The 21,466-nt window shown below is 43.7% G+C and overlaps 1 protein-coding gene across 14 annotated transcripts in view; it reads right to left on the bottom strand.

Annotated features, from left to right (window-relative positions):
- Positions 1–21,466, bottom strand: part of IFT122 (intraflagellar transport 122) — an 80,522-nt gene that overhangs the window by 41,938 nt on the left and 17,118 nt on the right. For 6 of the 14 annotated variants that reach the window (XR_008624880.1, XR_008624881.1, XM_034957316.3 and 3 more), the window contains exons 4-12: positions 19,784–19,862; positions 17,103–17,179; positions 14,781–14,847; positions 13,625–13,771; positions 11,673–11,849; positions 9,320–9,395; positions 2,232–2,423; positions 1,937–2,075; positions 522–724 (exon numbers count right to left, since the gene is read on the bottom strand). Coding sequence is in view for 12 of the 14 variants with exons in the window: in XM_034957316.3 (XP_034813207.2) it covers positions 522–724; positions 1,937–2,075; positions 2,232–2,423; positions 9,320–9,395; positions 11,673–11,849; positions 13,625–13,771; positions 14,781–14,847; positions 17,103–17,179; positions 19,784–19,862 (1,157 nt within the window). In the remaining 2 variants the exon portion in view is untranslated. Of the gene's footprint in view, positions 1–521; positions 725–1,936; positions 2,076–2,231; positions 2,424–9,319; positions 9,396–11,672; positions 11,850–13,624; positions 13,772–14,780; positions 14,848–17,102; positions 17,180–17,400; positions 17,554–19,783; positions 19,863–21,466 lie in introns of all 14 variants that reach the window. The other 8 variants (XM_034957320.3, XM_003829424.5, XM_055110432.2 and 5 more) reach the window with 5 other exon arrangements.

Below are 21,466 nucleotides of genomic sequence, written 5' to 3'. Positions count from 1 at the left end.
TGGCTCACACCTATAATCCCAGTACTTTAGGAAGCCGGACAGGTCTCAAACTCCTGGGTTCAAGCATTCCTCCCGCCTTAGCCTCCCAAAGTACAGCCTCGCGTCTCTACTAAAAATAAAAAATTAGTTGGGTGTGGTGGCATGTGCCTGTGGTGCCAGCTACTCAGGAGGAAGACCGCTTGAGCTTGGGAGGTCAAAACTGCAGTGAGCCATAATTGTGCCACTGCATTCCAGCCTGGGCAACAGAGCAAGACCCTGTCTGTCTCAAGAAAAATATTTTTTAAAAAATAATAAAATAAAATAAAACAAAAAAAAAATTCTCCAGTTTATGGCTCATGACTTGCTGATAGAGTCTGGTTCATCCAGATGCCAGGAAAATGAAAGCCAATAAGCACCACTTAGTTTGATGGAACAGACTTGTTTTCTAGTGACCAGTTTTAAAACCATGAGGTGGGCACCCTATCACTGGGGGGGAGCACAAATGGAATTCAGCCCAACTCCTTCAACATGCTGCTGCCCACCTGGCACAGGATGATGTGATTGGCACACACCACCAGGAGGTTGCACTCAAACTTCTTGATAATCTTCTCCTTTACCCGGTAATGCATGTCTGATAAGTCCTCTGAATACAACTCATAGATGAGGATTTTCTCTGGCAGTTGGATAGCCAATCGATTTCTGTAGATGGCAATCTTCTTGACAAGCTCTTTGCATTTAATCCGAACTGTCAAAGAAAAAAATATCTAGTTCTAGCAAGAGGTTGTTATGTAAGGTGCAAGGCAGAGAAATTAAAAGCCATCATTTACTTAGCGCTACTGGCAATTAAAGTGAGATACTCTCATTGAAAAATCTTTAGAGTATCTAATACATACAATCAACTCTGCTGAACCCTGGGATCCAAAGTCCTATAGGACACAATCTTCATGGTCCAAGGCTGACAACTGAGTATGGAAATAAACTACTCACTGTTACCATCACTTGCTGGATACAAATATAAACTCCTCTGCACAGCACTAGTGGCCCCTGGTGATCAGAAGCCTGCCTAAGTAACTGACCTCACCTCTGGCCGCTCCCTGCCCACCTCCTTGACAAACGGGGAAGACACGTAATTTCTGGTACACACCAGGCTCTACACTCCCACTACAGACCAGGTGGAGAAAATGTCCCTAAGGGGGACACTGTGAAGCTGCCCAAGGGGCTTTGCCCCAACCACCACAGCCAGAATCTTCAAAAAGATAGGGTCCCCCAGGGGGACCAAAGGACACTCATCTGAATCTACAAGACAACCCCCAACCTGGATCCCTTGCAAAGGCACCTAGCAGTGCACTAAGGCCAGCACATCCAGATATGAATACACCTGAAGTAAGTGGATTGAGTCTATTTAACCAGCACAGCAACTTAAGTGGACAGAGGGAGAGACTGCAGTCTTAGGGCTTAGAATGACTATGCGAGGCCGGGAACCCTGATCTTCTGACCTAGCCTGTGCCAATCCAATTCCACTGCTCATCTCTGGCAGAAGGACCCACCAGGAGGCAAGTGGAGACAGGGCTGAGGGAGAAGCACCCCAGAGTGACTCTGACCAGAAAGGATAAAGGTCCACGAAGACCCATGCAGGTCAACCACCTGGCTCCAACCTGTCATAAATCATCCTCCCTCACTAAGGAAATTCATGTACTCCTTGAAATTATGTGCAAAATTCTGAGTTGGTACATTTTTCAGAGAGGATTTATTGCTTTCATGAGATCCTCAAGGAGACTGGCATCCCTACTTCCCCCACCAAAAAGAAAAAAAAAAAAACAAGACACAGACCCAGTGGCTAACAGGTTTGCAAAACGCCAAAGAGAAACCTTTTCCTGTCATTTCAAGTGCCCTGTCACCAGCCCTTTCCACCTGCTTCCACCTGTCCCTCTTCCCAAGGTCTGGACCTGCCTCTTACCTTTCTGCTCAGTGATCAGGTGCTGCACAATGACGTCAGTCATGCTATCCCTGTAGGCATAGCGGTCCTTGTAAAGCCCATGGACTGTGCTGAAAATAAGCTGGTAGAAGGAAATGGTGCCGTCCTGGCAGCCGACCACCTGCGGGGTGAGAGAACTGTCAATTCCCAGCTCTCTGGAGAAAGTCTGCATTCCCCCATTTGTCAGACACAAACCCCAGTGATGTGACTCGAGACACGGCGGCTGCTCAGTGCCTCTTCAAGCCATGGCCCCACAGAACAAACTTTCTCTTCTTACCACATAGTTGGAATCCGGTTTCGCTTGACACGTCCACACCCAGGAGTTCTGCTCCCCAACAGTCCCAAGCCGCACTCCATCCTTGGTGAAAAGAGATACTTGCTTGTCTGAACCCCCCAGCAAAATGTACTCGCCTTTAGTAAAGTAGCTGATGCAGCAGGGGTCAAAGTTCAGTGCCCGATCCTTTCCAATCTGAGGAAAAAGAACACACAGCAAGGGAAAAACCATTTCCGAATCCATAACCATTGCATTACAATTAAGGGCTTTTTCTCGCCAACTTTAGAGGGAGTTGAGAAGACAGGGAGAGCTGGCCAGCCTTTTCTCCTGTGTCATCCCATGGTGAACACAGGCCTCTCTGCCTCTGCATCTCCCTACTCGTCCTCTACACAGCCCAAACCTCAGCTCCTGGAGTCAGTGGCACCTCCCCTAGTCCCACCCAAGTGCTCCAGGAGTGCAGGAGTGTGTCAGGGCTCCTCCGCCAAGATGGAGACTGTGGGTGGTTTTGTTCCCAAAGGCCCCCCTCCCTCTGCAAATATAGTTCTTCCTATAGTTCAATGGGTTCCCTCAGCTTCTTTTCTCCGCCTTTTTAAAAAAGTATTTTATAAAGCTGAGTTTATTCAGTTTAAAGACTGTCCTTTATTCTGCAACTACACCCATACTACTTCTCTTCATTTTTTAATTCTTGTTTATTTCAAGATGGGGTCTCACTCTGTCACCCAGGCTGGAGTGCAGTGGTGCAATTACGGCTCACTGCAGCCTTGAACTCCTGGACTCAAGCGATCTTCCTGCCTCAGCCTCCTAAGTAGCTGGGACCATAGGTGAGTGCCACCATGCCTGGCAAAAAAATTTTTTTTTGAAAAAGGGTCTGACTCTGTTGCCCAGGCTGGAGTGCAGTGGCGCTATCTTGGCTTACTGCAACCTCCACTTCCCAGCTTCACGTGATCCTCCTACCTCAGCCTCCCAAGTAGCTGGGACTACAGATGTGAGAGAACACGCCTGGCTAATTTTTGTATTTTTTGCAGAGACGGTGTTTCTCCTTGTTGTCCCGGCTAGTCTCAAACTCCTGAGCTCAGATGATCCACCCACCTTGGCCTCCCAAAGTGCTGGGATTACAGGAGTGAGTCATAGCTCCTGGCCTAAATTTTTTTATTTTTAAACTCTACGTTGAACCTTTTTAGAAACTGCTACACTTTTCAAAGTGAATGTACCACTTTATATTTGCATTAGCAGTGTATGAGGATTCCAATTTCTCCATTTTAGCGAGTGTGAATTATCTCATTTGGTTTCAATTTGCATTTTCCTGATGGCTAATGATATGGAGCATCATTTCATGTGCTTATTGGCCACAGAGAAATGTCACACTCTGTGGCTTAGGCTGGAATGCAGTCGTATGATCATAACTCAATGCAACCTTGAACTTCTGGGCTCAATTCCTCTGCCTCAGCCCCTCGCCACCCCCAGTAGCTGGGACTAGAGGCATATACCACCACACTCAGCTAATTAAAAATATATTTTTTTAGAGGTGGGGTCCCACTGTTACCCAGCTTGGTCCTGAACTCCTGTTCTCAAGTGATCTCCCTGTCTCTGCCTCCCAAAGCACTGGGATTACACGTGTGAACCACCATGCTCAGCCCTGTCTTTATAGCTCTTTATATATTCCAGATACAAGTCCCTTATCAGATATATGAGTTGTAAAACTTCTCTCATTCTGCGGGTTGTCTTTTCTCTTTCTTGATGGTGCTTCCTCAGCTTCTAGGATGAAGGTCAAACTCCCGAGCTCAGCCCCCAAGGTCATTCTCTCGCCAAAATGAACTTGTAAGTTTCCTAAGCGGGCAATGCTTTTTCAGGCCTCCACATCCTCACAGGTGCTACACTCCACACCATTCCTAGACCCAGCCAGGAATGCTCTTTCCCTCACTTTGTCTGCCAGGTGTCATCTCCTCCAGGAACATCTCCAATCCCCATCCCCTCATCCTCCCACAGCACTTGTGCTCGCCTATCCCATTGCATTTCTCTCGTTGTCTGTAGACACAGGGTTAATCAGGTCTGCCCCACTAAAGCCCAAGTTCCTTATTACCACTGGAGTTTTTTGCTGCCCCAAAAAGACACAAAAGGGTGTCTTTTGTGAATAAAAAGACGATTTGTGATTAACATTATTAAACTAATATTCAATTTATAAAAGAAATAACTTTAGGGAACTGGTTTCTCCTTAAGTTCTTAAGTTCAATTTACAAATATTTTCCTATTTATAAATCTAGTTAAAGTGAACAGCCAATTGACTTTGACTGTTTAAGGCATTCAATTTTGAACAGATTATAAAATCCCTTAAATATCCAGTCCCATTTAAAACTTAGTTAAATTAATTCCCTTACACCAATTTAAACTGCAATTATAAGTTTAATACATTCAAATTTCCTTTCCTGTATAGGAATTTCAAATGCCTAGCAACCAAAACTTTCCCTAGCACTTATCTGATGCTAGAAAACCTAACAAGAAAACTAAAAATTCTTATGAATCACGACATGGAAGGCTAGCAGCTTCTGGAAATGGCTCACTAGTTCCTATCGGACCAATCTTCCCACAAGTAACAACAATAAACTCTGGACCAACTATAAACAACAACCATTTCAGGGCGACCAAAAGCAGGCAGAAACTGAAGACACATGCACATTTGGAAGAAGGGAACAAACACTAGGTGAACTTCTCATTTTTTTTAAGGGTTTTTGCCTGAGGGCAGCCCTCTTCACCATCATGCTGGGTGAATATAGAATTTGGGAGGACCACAGCACCCGGAAAGTGAAGTGGGAAATCCCAGAAAAGAGAAGCAAAGTAAGAGCTTAAATTCTGCACATAAACTCCACTGAGTATCTGGAAACCCTTGAACTATAAACTGTGACAAGATGCCAAGCAGCCTAGCTACAGCTAAAGAACTGCACAGAGATGTCAGCTGCTGACACCACTGAAAACATGGAGTTTTGATTTTGAGCCCAGCAAAGTAAACTGCCTGCTTAAACATATATACACACAAACATATACAATAATCTTCAGAGGAACATGATGGATATGAGTCTTTATGACATATTACTCACAATATTGAGTACAATTCAAAATTCCCCAAAGCAGGAAAATGTGAACCATATTCAAGGGAAAAAAATCAATGGAGACTGAACCATGACGACCCAAATGTTAGAAATAGCAGATAAGAATTTTTGTTTGCTTTTTGGGCACAGGTCTTGCTCTGTCACCCACGCTGGAGTGCAGTGGTAAGAGTTCACTGCAGCCTTGAACTCCTCAGCTTGAGAATACTCCCACCTCAGCCTCCAGAGTTGTTAGGACAATGGGTGCCTGCCACCTCCCTGGCCAATCTGTTTGTTTGTTTTTAGGGATGGAGTCTCTCTATGTAGCCCAGGCTAGTCTTGAACTCCTGGCCTCAAGCAATCCTCCCTCCTTGGCCTCCAGAAGTACTAAGATTACAGGCATGAGCCACCATGCCCAGCTGCAGATGAGAATTTTAAAACAGTTATTATAACTATGATTAAGGCTATAAAGAAAAATATGCTTGTAATGAATAAAAAGGAAAAAAGAACCAAATGGAAATTCTAGAAAAGGAAAAATGCAATAATAACTGAAACAAATATACACTGAATGAGCTTAAGAAAAATATTGGAAGTTGCAGAAGAGTCAATGAAATTTAATACTGAACAACAGAAATCCTCTAATCTGAAGATCAGAGGGAAAAGAAGGGATTTAAAAAAATAATAACAGGGCCTCGATGACTTGGAGAACAGTAACAAAAGGTCTAATGTAAGTGTAATTAGAGTTCCAGAGGAAAGGAAAGAATGGAGAAGAAGAAATATTTCAAGAAATCATGGCCAAAATGTTTTCACATTTGGTGAAAGACAGAAAGATATCAATGTGTAGATTCAAAAAGCTCAGTGAACACCAAGAAGAAAAATGTAACAAATTGCTTAAGCATTCCAATATTGCTTAGGAACCTTAAATAATATACACTTTAAATATAATTCTTATCTTTCCACTTAAAATCAGAAGTAGGCCAGATATGGTGGCTCACACCTGTATTCCCAGCAGTTTGGGAAGCCAAGGCAGAAGAATCATTTGAGCCCAGGAGTTTGAGACCAGCCTGGACAACATAGGAGACCCTATCTCTACAAAAAAAAAAAAAATTTTTTTTTTTAATTAGCAGGATGTGGTGACATGTGCCTGTAGTCCCAGCTACTTGGAAGGCCAAAGTGGGAAGATTCCTTGAGCCCAGGGGGATCAAGGCTGCAGTGAACTATGATCATACCACTGTACTCCAGCCTGGGTAACAGGGTGAGATCTTTTCTCAAAAAGTAAATAAAATCAGACATATAAAATTACTCAATACAACTTTTAAATGGTCATTGCAAGACTAATCTGATAGACATTCTAATATGGATTCTGGCACCAGTATGCCTGGGTTTCAGCAGGGTGGACCACAGACTAAATGTGTGCCTTTGGGCAAATTATTGAGCCTCTCTGTGCTTCAATTTTCGTACATGTAAAATGGTGATGATAACAGTATTTACCTCATAGGGTTGGTATAAGGATTGAAAGAGTTAATCCTTGTAAAGAGTTTATATAATGCCTGGAATTCAATAAATGTTAGCTATTATTATTATTAAGCCAGATCCCCTTAAGTATTACTAACACTTCAAATGACAAAAATACACAAATTATACCTCAGACTAACACAAAAGTATGGGTTTGATTTACTTCATCATCCTATATTGAATTCTAAATCTTCCTAGATTGGGAAGGGAAGACACCCAGCAAGAAAACAATTTTACTGTCCCAAACAAGTTGGGGTTACCATCTCAGCAGGTTAAGGTTGCTTATCGTGCAGAAACTTTGGGCCACAACATGAGCTCTGGGGCTGCATACATGCAAGATATTTCCTGTGGCCCTCGGCCATGTTGAGCTCTTTTCTTCTGTGGCCATAGCAACAAGACCCCATTCCCTCCCACTGCAGTGTGGTTATTTGTTCCCAAGAGTCTTCAGTACCCACATCCAGTGCCTCGTACACAGTAGGTGTGCCAATAAGTATCTGTTGAATGATGATGTACACACATTAAGCAGATGAATAGAGAGGGCCAGGGAAACTAGATGATAGTTAATTAAAATGAGAGTTTTAGGAAATCAGCCACGGGAAACTGAGAAAACACTTCATTATCTGCTCCCTTTATCTTTTCTTTACTCGAATACAAAAGAAATGACCAATGGTAAGGCAGGGGTAGAAGAAATGGCCCAAAAGCTGGGCTACACACATCTAAAACTCTTCCCTCTTACATGACATGTTTTGAGGAATAAGGATGCTACGAAATTAAAGGCTTCACTGCACAGGTTGCATTTCTCACTTGCTTGGCTGTGGTGTGAAATCTGTACCCAGCACCTTTACTCTAATCCTTGGCATTTCCTGCCTACTAATAAGTCATCCTACTACCATGCTCTCTATATTTTAATCCACCCTCCATGGAAACAAGTTATTCTTCTGAAGCAAGAATCTGTGATGCCACTTCCTGCCACCTATGGCTCCTGAATACTTACAGTATATGATGTTCAAACTTCTTATTCACACTACTCAGGTCCTTTATAATCACGTCTCCGGCCAGGCGTGGTGGCAGCTCATGCCTGTAATCCCAGCACTTTGGGAGACTGAGGCAGGTGGATCACCTGAGGTCAGGAGCTTGAGACCAGCCTGACCAACATGGAGAAACCCCGTCTCTACTAAAAATACAAAATTAGCTGGACATGGTGGCACATGCCTGTAATCCCAGCTACCCAGGAGGCTGAGGCAGGAGAATCTCTTGAACCCGTGAGGCAGAGGTCGCAGTGAACCGAGATTGAACCATTACACTCCAGCCTAGGCGACAGAGCGAGACTCTGTCTCAAAACAAACAAACAAAAAATCATAGGCCGGGCGTGGTGGCTCATGCCTGTAATCCCAGCACTTTGGGAGGCTGAGGCGGGCGGATCACGAGGTCAGGAGATTGAGACCATCCTGGCTAACACAGTGAAACCCCGTCTCTACTAAAAATACAAAAAATATTAGCCAGGCGTGGTGGTGGGTGCCTGTAGTCCCAGCTACTCAGGAGGCTGAGGTAGGATAATGGCGTGAACCCAGGAGGCGGAGCTTGCAGTGAGCCAAGACTGAGCCACTGCACTCCAGCCTGGGCCACAGAGTGAGACTCCATCTCGAAAAAAAATTAAAAATAAATAAATAAATAAAAAATAAAAAATCATACCCCCATGTTCCTCTTCAGCTCTGTTTTCAGGTCACAAACTCTGAGATGCAGTCACCCTGTACAACTCACCATTCTCTGAACTGTCATATATTTTCATTCCTTCCTGCCTTGATACATGCTATTTTTTTTTCTGCCTGAAACACCATTCCCAATGTCCTTAGCCTAACTCAAAGATGGCCTGCTCAAAGATAACCTCTAACAAGACCTCCCATCTCTACCAAGTAGTGATGTTACCCTCTTTTGTGCCCAAAAAGCTGTCTATCTGTACAGCTTTCTATTGTGTCACATACCACACCACACAGGGGCTCTTTGCTATCAAGTGTATCTCCGCCAGCCTGTGAGCTCTTGCAGGTAGAGGCTATCACTTTCCCAGCTCTATGTCAGCAGCTCCTTTATGAAAGGGCTTTCCTGAGTGGGTACTCATAAATACTGGTTGAATGAAAGAAAGCGAATAGAGGAAAGTAAGGTCAAAATTAAGAGCTAAAGTCAAACCAACCTGGGTTTAACTCCTAGGCTCCACCATTTACTAGCTGTGTGAGATCTTGGGCATATAATTTCACTGCTCTGAGTTCTGGTTTACTCATTTCTAAAAAGTTGATAAGGAAAGTAGTACCCACTTCATTGGGTTTTATAAGAATAAAATAGGATAAAGTATGCAAAGCAGTGAGCACAGTATCTGGTATCACAGCAAATGCTCAATAAGCAGGAACTAACAATGATAATGTATAATTAATAGTAATAGAATCTCAGAAAATGAAAATATAACAGGCATGACTGCAATTGGATTTGTACAGGGCTACATACCTGTTTTCCACTCAGTTGGTAGAAGGAAACTTTCTGTCCCCAGTCAGCCACAGCCAGGATGTCATTACGTTCCTCTCTAATCAACAGAAGATAAAAGAGGTTATGAAGGGCCACAGCCTGCTGATGAGTATAGCTCTAAGGGCTTAAACAACAGGAACAAGAAAGCCCTGGCCTCAGGTTGCCAAATGTTGTACAGCTTTACTGAAGCCAAAAGTTATAATTTGGCCCAACCCATCAATCAGTCTTACGGGATGAAGCAGAGTTGAGGTTCAGCCTTCCTGGGATCTGCTGTTTCACTGAGTCCCCTGCTATGACCTTATGGTGCTGGGGACACTGCTACAGCTGAAGAAGATAAACCTTTCATTTCAGAGCTTACTGGGGAGCAACACTAAGATAGGCAAGGCTGCAATATTGAGACTGCTTTTCTCTTACATACTAGAAAATGTGGGGAGATGGCAGAGAAACATCTCTTGCAGCACAAAGGCATTTTTTAATAGAAGGGAAACTTGCTTGCTCTTCCTGAAGAAAGAAAATTAACACCTAAAAATAGGTTCTCCTGCAGGCGGGGGTCCTTGCACAGGTGAAATGGTTTCTGACTGAATCTAATTTTCAAAAAAGAGCAATGGGCTCTCTGAAAACAAACAACTGTCTTTGAAACTGAGAACCTATGGGGATCAGTGCTGTGGGGCTGGGACTGTAGGACCAGCACACAGGACAAACTCCCTTGCCTGAGGCTGGAGAGCAAGCTACCTGGGAATCTAGTTCAAGAGAAAAGCGGCAGCCCGTGATGGCTCACGCTTGTAATTCCAGCACTTTGGGAGGTTGAGGCAGGTGGATCACCTGAGGTCAGGAGTTCTAGACCAGCCTGGCCAACATGGGGAAACCCTATCTTTACTGAAAATGCAAAATTAGTTCGGTGTGGTGTCGCGTGCCTGTAATCCCAGCTATTCCAGAGGCTGAGGCACAAGAATCGCTTAGAACCCGGGAGGCGGAAGTTGCAGTGAGCCGAGATCGTGCCACTGCACTCCAGCCCAGGTGACAGAGCCAGACTCTGTCACACACACAAAAAAGAAAAGCATTCCTAGCCCTTGAGGCTGGGTTTTAATCCATCTAATGTTGCCTCTTTGTTTATTAATTCCAGCTTTTCTGATCCCAGTGTCTTGTGGTAATCTGGTAGCACCACTGGATATGTAGGCAGGCAAGGTAAAGCCTTGTTTGTAAAACCCAGCCAAGAGTGGCAAATGTCATAGGCACTAACCCAAAACTAAGGGAAAAGAGACAAAGACCGAGAGGGATGTTAATGAGGGAGCCTGCAGATGACCTTTGTGTGACTGGCACTGATGTCCAAAGTCCAAACACAATCCAGGAGCCCAGCCCACCAGTGAGCCCTCTTGGGGAGGCCACATATGGCTCTGGGCTGGGCTCAGTCCCTGTGAGATGGATCAGTGATTTTCAACCCCCTTTTACCTCCTGGGGCAGTAGGATTCTTTATGAAACAAAAACTCACGTTGAAACAATCAAAGGCACTGAGATGGGGACCCAAAGCCATACCTTCCTCCTTTACTGGTCCCCACTTCCCAGCCCCCATGACCTCAGGGTGGGATTCTTCCAAGGAAACTCAGGTACTATGGAAAACAGTTTGGAAAGTCTCAAGCTAGATCTCCACTGCCAAACTGAGATATCCTGGCTACCCCAGCTTTCCCCACTCTGGCCTGCCCATGTTTTCCCTACAGGCAATCTCAACTGAAGAGAAGAATGACTAGACAGCCAGGATTTGGGAGTGAAGACTGTGGCTAAGGTAAGGGCTTCCTCTCTGATATACATCCTAGAAAATGCAAGGTAAGGTAAGGGATAGTGTGGGAACAGGCTAAGAAACGTGTCCAGTAATAGAGGAAGTGTCGAGTGATGGGGCATCCACAAAAGGGCACACTTTTCAGCCATTAAAAATCATGTTCTTCGAAGGATTTGTAATGTTACTGGAAAGGGTTCATACTATAATGTTAAGTGAAAAAAAAAGCAGAATATGACTTAGTTAATTATATGAACACACGAAAAGACTGAGGAGAAACACACTAGATTGCTAACAGTGATTTCCTCAGGGGATGGGGTTTTATCAGAAAAGTTGAACTTTCTCCTTTAGTCTTTTCAGTATTTCCTATAGTTTCTCACAGGATCACTTTATACCCACACACAAGTTTTAAGGGTATGTCTCCTTTTTTTGAAGGCGCTTTCACCCACAGTTCCCCCTAGTCCCTGCACTCCCTTGGCCAAAGAGCTTAACATCTGTCCTGGCAAGTCTGTGTGGGGCCTGGGCCCTTAACAGAAGGGTTCCCACTCATTGGGACACACTCACAAGTTGTCGTCCCTGGGACTGTCGTCTTCTTCCTCTGGTTCTTCCTCCTCTGCCTCACTACCCTGACTACTGTACACTGCTGACTTCAGAGTGGAAGGGATTTCCTGAATATATCTGTTGACAATGACATCCTCGGCATCCTCATTCTCTCTGTTCATCCAGAAACTCTCCCATCGGCTGTAGACAGTAAGTAGTTGTTCAAAATTACATTGCCTAGAACTACACTAAAACTATAATTTAAAATCCTGTCAAGGAGCCCCTGGGGGCCGGGTGCAGTGACTCACGCCTGTAATCCCAGCACTTCAGGAGGCCGAGGCAAGTGAATCGCTCGAGATCAGGAGTTCAAGACCAGCCTGGCCAACATGGTGAAACCCTGTCTCTACCAAAAATACAAAAAATTAGACAGGTGTAGTGGCATGTGCCTGTGATCCAAGCTACTTGGGAGGCTGAGGTGAGAGGATTGCTTGAACCTGGGAGGCGGAGGTTGCAGTGAGCCAAGATCGCATTACTGCACTGCAGCCTGGGTAACAGAGTGAGACCCCGTCTCAAAAAAAAAAAAAAAAAAAAAGAATAAAAATAAAAAATAAAAGGAGCCTCTGAACCCTACCTGGAGGAGGACAGCCACCAGGTATACAGGGCCTCCTGCTTCTCATGAATTAAAAATGGTAGCCTAGAGCCACCAAGTCCTCTGCAGCCACAAATCAAACAGCAGGAACTCTGGGGCAGGCTAATGGCCTTTGACAGCATTAGACATGCATGGTACAGCATGGGCCAAAAAAAATTATTCAGGAAGAAGCATAATAACCTTCCAAACAACCTTCTAAATCAAGTAGGCAACCATCTGTAAAATGACATTGAGCTGGTAAACAAGTAGGACCTTTCATTTACCCTCAGAGGACTCTGTAAAGGATACTGATGGTTTAATAATATTATAGGATATATAAAGAGCATATAGGGTCAGGCACAGTGGCTCACACCTGTAATCTCAGCACTTTGGGAGGCTGAGGTGGGTGGATAACCTGAGGTCAGAAGTTCAAGACCAGCCTGGCCAACATGGTGAAACCGTCTCTACTAAAAATACAAAAAGTTAGCCAGGTGTGGTGGCAACAAAAAATTAGCCAGGCATGGTGGCAGGCACCTGTAATCCCAGCTACTCAGGAGGCTGAGACAGGAGAACTGCGTGAACCCGACAGGTGGAGGTTGCAGTGAGCCGAGATTGTGCCACTGCACTCCAGGCTGGGCAACCGAGCGAGACTCCATCTCAAAAAAAAAAAAAAAAAAAAAAAAAGAGCATATAATTAGTTTACTCTCAAAGTCACATGGACATAGAAAGCAAAGTGTGTATAAAATTTAAGAAGGTAGGTGCCAATTGTTTGTGTATCTCTAGGCTTTAGGGACGTCTGTAGACTTAATTTTGACTTTCTGACAAGGGCAAAAAAAGGCTCATGAAAAAGCTATTTATTAACAGGTGGGCACATATTCTGCCCAAACTTGGAGGGAAGAACTAAAAAAGGAAAGGCAAAAATAAAGCCACAGCAAAGAGCTCCACTATTGATTCATAAGGAAATGGTCCTGCTGCATCACTCACACACCACACACACACACACACACACACACTCATGTACATGTACACGTACACATATGTGTGCATGCACATGTGCGCAGACACACACGCCACACACACACTTTGGCCTGTCCTAAATAGCTCATCTGCTTTGCTAAAATGTCCAGGATTCATTCCTAAACTCAACTTTTGAGGAGGCTCTTAATAAATTCCATACATTCTCAGGTAGCGGGACTGTTAAAAAAAAAATCCATACAAATGGGACAGGTTCTAAAACAGACTATTCAAGTGAGGCGAGAAGCCTTTGAATGTAGGGAGACCTCAGGAAGACAAAAAGCCCTTCTTCATGATGGTGTTTGTTCTAGAAGGAGGATAACTTTAAGAGTACCTTGAAGGGTTCCAGCAGATGGACCATATTGGCGAGAGGGAGCCCCCCGGCCGCTCGATCTTTACTTTCTCCTCGCCATTTTTGTTCCGTATGCTGATGATCCCATTGAACATCCCCAGCGCCAGGTACTGACCATCATTTGTCCAGCTGTGTACACAACCAACAAAAGGCATGGGGATAGGGGAAGCACCCCACAGAAGGTAAAACTAGTGAGGATGATGCCTTGGTTTGAAATAAAAGTCTGATGAGGCAGCAACAGCTGGGATATGGTTTCATTATTGCCGGTCCTGACATAAAGTCAGAGGATCAAACTTAAAATGCTATTTAGTTCTGTAATAAACAGTGAGAAGTGAAGGCACCATTTGGTGCCTTTTTCTGAGCTCCCCCAGCCCTCTGTACATACCTCTATGACAGCCCTTAGCTTGTGCCTACATCTCTGGGCCAGCCACCACTTCCCACTCTCCATCTCAATCCCCTCCCACTTAAAGAGCACCTTAAGAACAGACTTGGTGTCTTCCAACCCCTAGAACAGTGCTTGCTTTGTAGACGGTGCTCAACAGATGCTGAATGGAAGGGATATACTCCTAGAAGCTGAACAGCAAGAATAGCTACCATTTAGAGTGTCTACTGTACACCAGGTACTGTCCTGCACGCTTTACACTCATTGAGTTTGTGTGCATTTCACAACAATCTCGTCAAGTCAGTATTTTTATCCCTATCTGTCAGATGAGGAACGTAAAGCTCCAGCTCAGAAAGATTTAGTAACTTTCCTGAGGTCACATGGCCTGTCAATGAGAGATTCTGGATTCTAGTTCAGGTCTAGCATCAAAGTGTGGGAGGGAAAGCTTTCTTCCCCACACATGCTGCCTAGACAATGACAGCCTCACATTTTCAACAAGCCTCCACTCAGTATAGCTGGATGTTGAGGCTTGTTGCTAGGTAACTGCATGAAGGCAACTTGTAGTTCTCTTTTGCTTCATGATCAAAGGCACAAGTCTTTCCCATCGAGGAGACGAAAAAAGAAGAAAAAAGGAAATACAGGGGCCTAAACCAACTACCTAACACAAGACCTTCTCTGCTGCATGAAATAATTGGATTTTGAGAGTCTGTGTGGAAGATGAAGGAACATAAATCTTATCGTCAGAGCTGCACTTACCTGCAGCAGATGATCTTGCTGCTTGATTTGTGTTTGGAGACAGACTTCTGTTCAGGAGACCACAACCCTTCAATGCACAATAATATAAAAGAAGATGGATTGGTTGGAATACTACCCAGCAATAAAAAGGAACAAATAATTGAAACATACAACAACTTAGATGGATCTCCAGGATTTTATGCTGAATGAAAAAACATAATCTCAAAAGGTCATATACTGTACAATTCCATTTATATAACATTCTTGAATGACAAAATTATAGAAATGGAGAACAGATTTGTGGTTACCAGGGTTTGGAGATAACTGGAGGTAAGGTGAGTAGATATGACACTAAGTGGTAACTGTATGGTGATGGCTTAGTTCTGTGTCACGCTGGTGGTAATCTACACATGCGATAAAACAACAGAACTATATAATATACACACTTTGTGCCAGTCTCAGTTTCCTGGTCTTGATATTGTATAATAGTTACATAAGATGGATCCACTGGGGGAAACTGGATGAAAAGTACATAGACTTCTTGGTACCATCTTTGTAACTTACTATGAATCTATCATTCTTTCAGAAGAAAAATAAGATAGATTGGTAAAGTTCTAGCCAACTTTTCAGGGATTTGACTCTCAAAGAAATGACAGTTTCATTGTTTATAACTTTGACACTGCAACTAGAGTATAACCTAGCATTTAAAATAACAATGATGCTTTCTGAAAATCTAGTTTTCTTTCATAGGTCTCAATCACAACACATGACTCTATCTGAGCTGTGCCTCTCCCATGGCACACTGGTCACCTAAGGCTTGCTCCCCCTTGTCCCAGATGCCCTGGCTCAGTGCCTCATAGCAAGTGTATGTCTAGACAACATAAGCAAATTCTTCTATTTGCCAAGTTGCGAAGTACAATCAAGAAGGTAACTCCAGTGCACAAATACATGGCCAAGTGCAACATCAAACAAGTTATTTTTTGCCTTTCCCCTGGTCCAGAATGCTTCCTCCAAACATTTTGACGTGTGCACATGTTATCTGTGTTCCACTAAGCCTGCCTGGAGCCCCAAGCTGGAAGAAACTCCTTCCTCCTGGGCCTCCTTCAGCAGTGCTTAGCAGAGCAGGCTCTGTATGCAATCACCTGGTCTAAAGTCCAAGCCCTGGTTCCTCCACTTACTAGCTAAGGGACCTCTACCTCTTTTTCATCAGTAGGGTGGGAATGAGAATAATACCTGACACCTCAGGGGCTGTCATAAAGCTCAAATAGAAATTCATTTCTAATCCTTAGAACAGTGCCTAGCACACTGCAAGCATTCAATAAATACTAGTACTTAATATTATATATTTTTTAATCCCACCTTCTCCTAAGACCACAAGCTCCTTGAGGGTAGGGATTCTATTTTGCCTTTTTAATATTCCAGTGTAAGCACACAGACCAGTGCTTCACATGAAGAAAATGCTATAAAATATGTTAAACAAATGACAGGCCTTTCTCCATGTATTTATACAACTGGCTTTCAATTCCATTCTCTCTTTTGAACCTCAGAACCAGAACCGTATCAGTGAGACACAGTGAGTAGCATGCTCCTTTTAGATAAGGGAACTGGAACACCGAGAGGGATTAGGCCTCTGACTCCTCATCTAGTGACTTCATTGTATCCACTAGCAACGAACACAGACTGATAGAGCTGAAAACAGAATCAACCATTAATGGAAATAACCTACAAGCCTCTGCCCAATTTCACTCCCTTCCTCCCTCCACAGACATTTTACTGACACCTCTTTTGTGCCAGTACTACACCAGTGCTGTAATGCTGGCACGGGACCGTGGCCAGGATGAACTCCTCAAGGTGTTCAGCCCCTCAGGGAGGACAGCTACAGCCACCTAAACCAGTAATGATGACAAACTGCACAAGAAGTAGAACTGCAACAGTGAAGAATTTCACATAAACATAGATGTGGGTCAATACAAAGGTGAGGACAACTGCACTGTCTCTGCCAGGGTGAGTCAGGGAAGGCTTCCCAGAGGCAGCAACACCAAGGGAAGGCTTCCCAAAGGCAGCGACACCAAGTTATGCCTGTGCCCTCCCAATCTTCTTACCATTTCCTTTGCTGGGGCCCTTCCTGTAGTCTCTGATGTCTTACCAGAGTAAAGGTCACCATTCACTGTCTTGGTTTCCACACAATTTAAAGAATAACTGTCAGCCTCCCCTCAGCCATTGAAGGTAGAGAAGTAGTATTAACTCTCTCAGGATAAAATCACCATATTCTGAATGCATTTTAGCATTTTTAGCCCAGATTTTCAGTTATTCCAGGACAGGACATCAGGAATCAGAACGTACCAAAGTCACTGGAGGAACAAGATGCCAGTTGATGAGTAATAGGATTGTAGGAGACACATTGTATAGCATCATTGTGCCTGGGAAGTAAACAACTGTAGATTACTATGCAGCAAACCACAAAGATTTCAGTGGCTACAACTGAAGATTTTAATAATGAGCCCACAACCTCTGACTTTAGACCACATGCTCTTCTGCAAGTGACCAACAAAAAGCACAGAAATTAATTCTCCTACTCCTAAAGAATTAATTCTCCTTCTCCTCACCCACTGTTTTCTTATTTGTAGAGATGGGGACTCACTTTTGGCCAGGTTGGTTTTGAACGCTTGGCCTCAAGCAATCAATCCTCCCACCTTGGCCTTTAGGTGCTTTATTTGTGGCTGTTACTCTTACTGTTTTGTGGAGGCCCAGAAATGTAAGATGGAGGTGCAATGAAGACATCACAGACCAAGATCTGGAAACATGACAAATCCTTAGACAACAATGAAAGCTGAGCAAATCATGTACCATGCAAGGCGTCTCAACCCCAGTTTTAGTCCTTCACTTGTGGGTAATACTTTACTTACAACTTCACTCATTCATTCATTCCTTCAAAAATTGTTTGTTGATTTGTACACCCATGTTCATAGCAGCATTATTCATAATAGCTAAGAAGCAGAAGCAACACAAGTGTCCATCAACAGATGAATGGATAAAGAAAATGTGGTCTATATATACAATGGAATAATATTCAGACTTAAAAAGGAAGGAAGCTGAGCCCAGTGGCTCACACCTATAATCCCAGCAGTTTGGGTGGCCAAGGGAGAAGGATTGCTTGAGCTCAGGAGTCATAGTGAGACCTCGTCTTCATAAAAAAAAAAAAAAAGAAAAAAAGAAAAAAAAGGAAGTAAATTCTGACACATGCTACAACACAGAAAGTAAATTCTGACACATGCTACAACACAGATGAGCCTTGAGGACATTACGTGAAATGAAATAACCCAGCCACAAAAGAACAAACATTGTATGACTCTACTTATATGAGGTATGTAAAGCAGTCAAACTCAGAGAGACAGAAAGTAGAATGCTGGTTTTCAGGGGCTGGGGGTAGGAGAGAAGGGTGAGTAGGTATTTGAAGGATATAGAATTTTAGTTTAGCAGGATAAAAGAGTTTGGGAGATTGGTTGCACAACAATGTAAATGTATTTAACATTAAACTGTAAACTTAAAAAGTAGTTAATATGATAAATTTTATGTCATGTATATTTTACCACAATTGAAAAGAGGCCAGGTGCAGTGGCTCGTATCTGTAATCCCAGTACTTTGAGAGGACTGCTTGAGCCCACGAGTTCAAGACCAGTACGGGCAACAAAGTGAAACCCTGTCTCTACCAAGAAAAAAAAAAATTTAAAAATTGGCCCGGTGTGGTGGTGTGCACCTGCAGTTCCAGCTATTTGGGAAGCTGAAGTAAGAAGATTATTTGAGCCTGGAAGGTTGTAGTTGCAGTGAGCTAGTTACCACTGCACTGTAGCCTGGGAGACAGAGCAAGACTGAAAAGGAAGGAAGGAAGGAAGGAAGGAAGGAAGGAAGGAAGGAAGGAAGGAAGGAAGGAAGGAAGGAAGGAAGGAAGGAAGGAAGAAGGGAGGGAGGGAGGGAAGGAAGGAAGGAAGAAGGGAGGGAGGGAGGGAAGGAAGGAAGGAAGAAGGGAGGGAGGGAGGGAAGGAAGGAAGGAAGGAAGAAGGGAGGGAGGGAAGGAAGGAAGGAAGGAAGGAAAGAAGGAAGGAAGGAAAATTGGTGAGTACCAATTATGGGCTAGGCATTGAATCAGGGACACAACAGTGAGAAAAAAAAAATAGATGTAGTCAGGAGATCGAGACCATCCTAGCTAACATGGTGAAACCCCATCTCTACTAAAAATACAAAAAATTAGCCGGGCGTGGTGGTGGGCGCCTATAGTCCCAGCTACTCGGGAGGCTGAGGCAGGAGAATGGCGTGAACCTGGGAGGTGGAGCTTGCAGTGAGCCAAGATCGTGCCAATGCACTCCAGCCTGGGCAACAGAGCAAGACTCTGTCTCAAAACAAAACAAAACAAAACAAAAAATAGATGCAGTATCTGTTCTTATGGAACTTACAGGCCGATGAGCAATACTGATCAGTCACCAGAATAAACCTAAAACTGCAATTGTGAGAAATGCCTCGAAAGAGACCTGTTCCAGTCTAGAGAGGCAGGAAAGTCCTTACAAAGAAACTGACATTTGAGTCTGAGATCTGCAGGGTAAATAGGGACCAACTAGTAGAGGAACAGGGGAAGAACACAGCAGATCCCCAATAGTAAGAGGAGGCCTGGAGCACACTGACCCCAAGTTTCTGACATTTGACACTGGGTGGATATAAGGCCATTCTCTGAGACAGGGACACTGGAAGATGACAGGTTGGGGGTGGGATAAAGTCTACAATGTCAGATGAACTGAGATGAGCTACATGAAAGCACCTAGCCCAGTGCTGGCCACACCAGTAAATGGCCAAGAAATATTCATTAACTTATTCACTACTCAACCTTCCTATACCAACCACACACACCCACAACTTAATTTCAAGTTCAATTTAAGAGAAAAAAGTTTTCTCCTACATCTTTTCTAAGAGGCTTTTGCTGCAATTATTCAATAAGCATCAAACTCATAATACTGTACACCTAAGTTACTTACGTGTACTTCAGAATGCCTTCCAGTTTTGATGTCCAGATAATAACGCTTTTGTCAGCTGATCCAGAAGCAAAGCGCTTGCCTAAAAGTGTTTGTAAAATGGAAAGTCTTACATTTATCTTAAACCAGCATTTCCCAGAGAGAATTCTTTAGAAAACTAGTTCTTTAAGGTACCTAATAAGTGTTAGCTTCTTTCCTAGTTCTTATCAGTACTGGGAGGCAGGACCTTGGAGTCAGAATATTTGGGTTCCAAACCTGCTTTGTCTGACACTGAGTAAACAAAGATGTATTGGGAGCCTACTACATGTAGCTGTCATGTTCTATGCTAGGGATTAAGTAATGATTAAAACACACATGATCCCTACTTTCATAAAGTTCAGTCTAGTGTAAGAAGTACACATCAAATTAATCTAACACAAATACAACATGGTAAGACACGGATCCTATGAAAGAGAATAACTGGGGAACCTGATTTACTTTTTTTCTTAAATTTTTATTTTTGACAAATAATAATTATATCTACTTATGAAGTACAATGTGGTATTTTATATACATACACATTGAAGAATGATTAAGCTAATTAACATATCCATCACTGCAGATACTTATTTTTTTATAGTGAGAACATTTAAAATCTATTCCTGGCCGGGAACAGTGGCTCACACCTGTAATCCCAGCACTTTGGAGGGCTGAGGCGGGTGGATCACGAGGTCAGGAGATCGAGACCATCCTGGCTAACACGGTGAAACCCCGTCTCTACTAAAAATACAAAAACAAAATTAGCCGGCCTGGTGACGGGCGCCTGTAGTCCCAGCTACTCCGGAGGCTGAGGTGGGAAAATGGAGTGAACCCAGGAGGTGGGGCTTGCAGTGAGCCGAGATCGCGCCACTGCACTCCAGCCTGGGCAACAGAGTGAGACTCCATCTCAAAAAAAAAAAAAAAACTATTCCTGTGCCAGTTTTGAAATATACGCTATTATTAACTATGGTCACCATGCTGTGCAATAGATCTCAAAAATGTACTCCTTTTGTCTGACTGAAACTACCCTTTGGTCAACATCTCCTGGGGGACCTAATTTAGATGAGGGAACATTTCTCTAAGGATGAGATCCTTCAGTGGAGACCTAAAGGATGAGCAGAGCTTAGCCAGATGTAGAGAGGAGACAGACCCATCCACATGGATGGAACAGATGTGCAAAGGCCCTGAAGCAGGAAAAGCCTGGCAAGTCTGAGGGAATGAGCGGAGTCATCATGGAACGGAGGGAAGGGTGAGATGGGTTGTGGAAGGATCTCTTGGGACCTCAGGGACACAGCAGAGGCCTTGCTCTTTATCCTAAAGCAATGGGAAGCCAAAGAAAGGTTTTAAGCAAAGAGTGATAGATCAGATTCGCATTTTCATACTACTTGGGCTTTATGAAGGAACAGACTGGAGAGAGGCAACATATAACAAGTAATTTGTTATTAATTACACTGTTCCACATTTATAAGCATTTGGAAGAGGATCACGGTACCATGGCAGCAAATAACGGGGTCTTCACCTACTCTGGTGAGAGATGAGGATTAAGAGGTAAGTATGTGCCACATTCTGTACATCTTAAGGACTTTTAGACTTTATTCACAGGGCAAGTGGAAGGTGACCTTGGGCAAGTCACTGTTCTCTGAGCCTCAATGCCTTCATCTGAAACAC

The sequence above is a fragment of the Pan paniscus genome, chromosome 2 (genome assembly GCF_029289425.2).
Source record: "Pan paniscus chromosome 2, NHGRI_mPanPan1-v2.0_pri, whole genome shotgun sequence".
NCBI classification, from domain to species: domain Eukaryota; kingdom Metazoa; phylum Chordata; class Mammalia; order Primates; family Hominidae; genus Pan; species Pan paniscus.
Note: the sequence above shows the minus strand (reverse complement) of the source record. Positions and strands in the feature narration are given on the sequence as shown.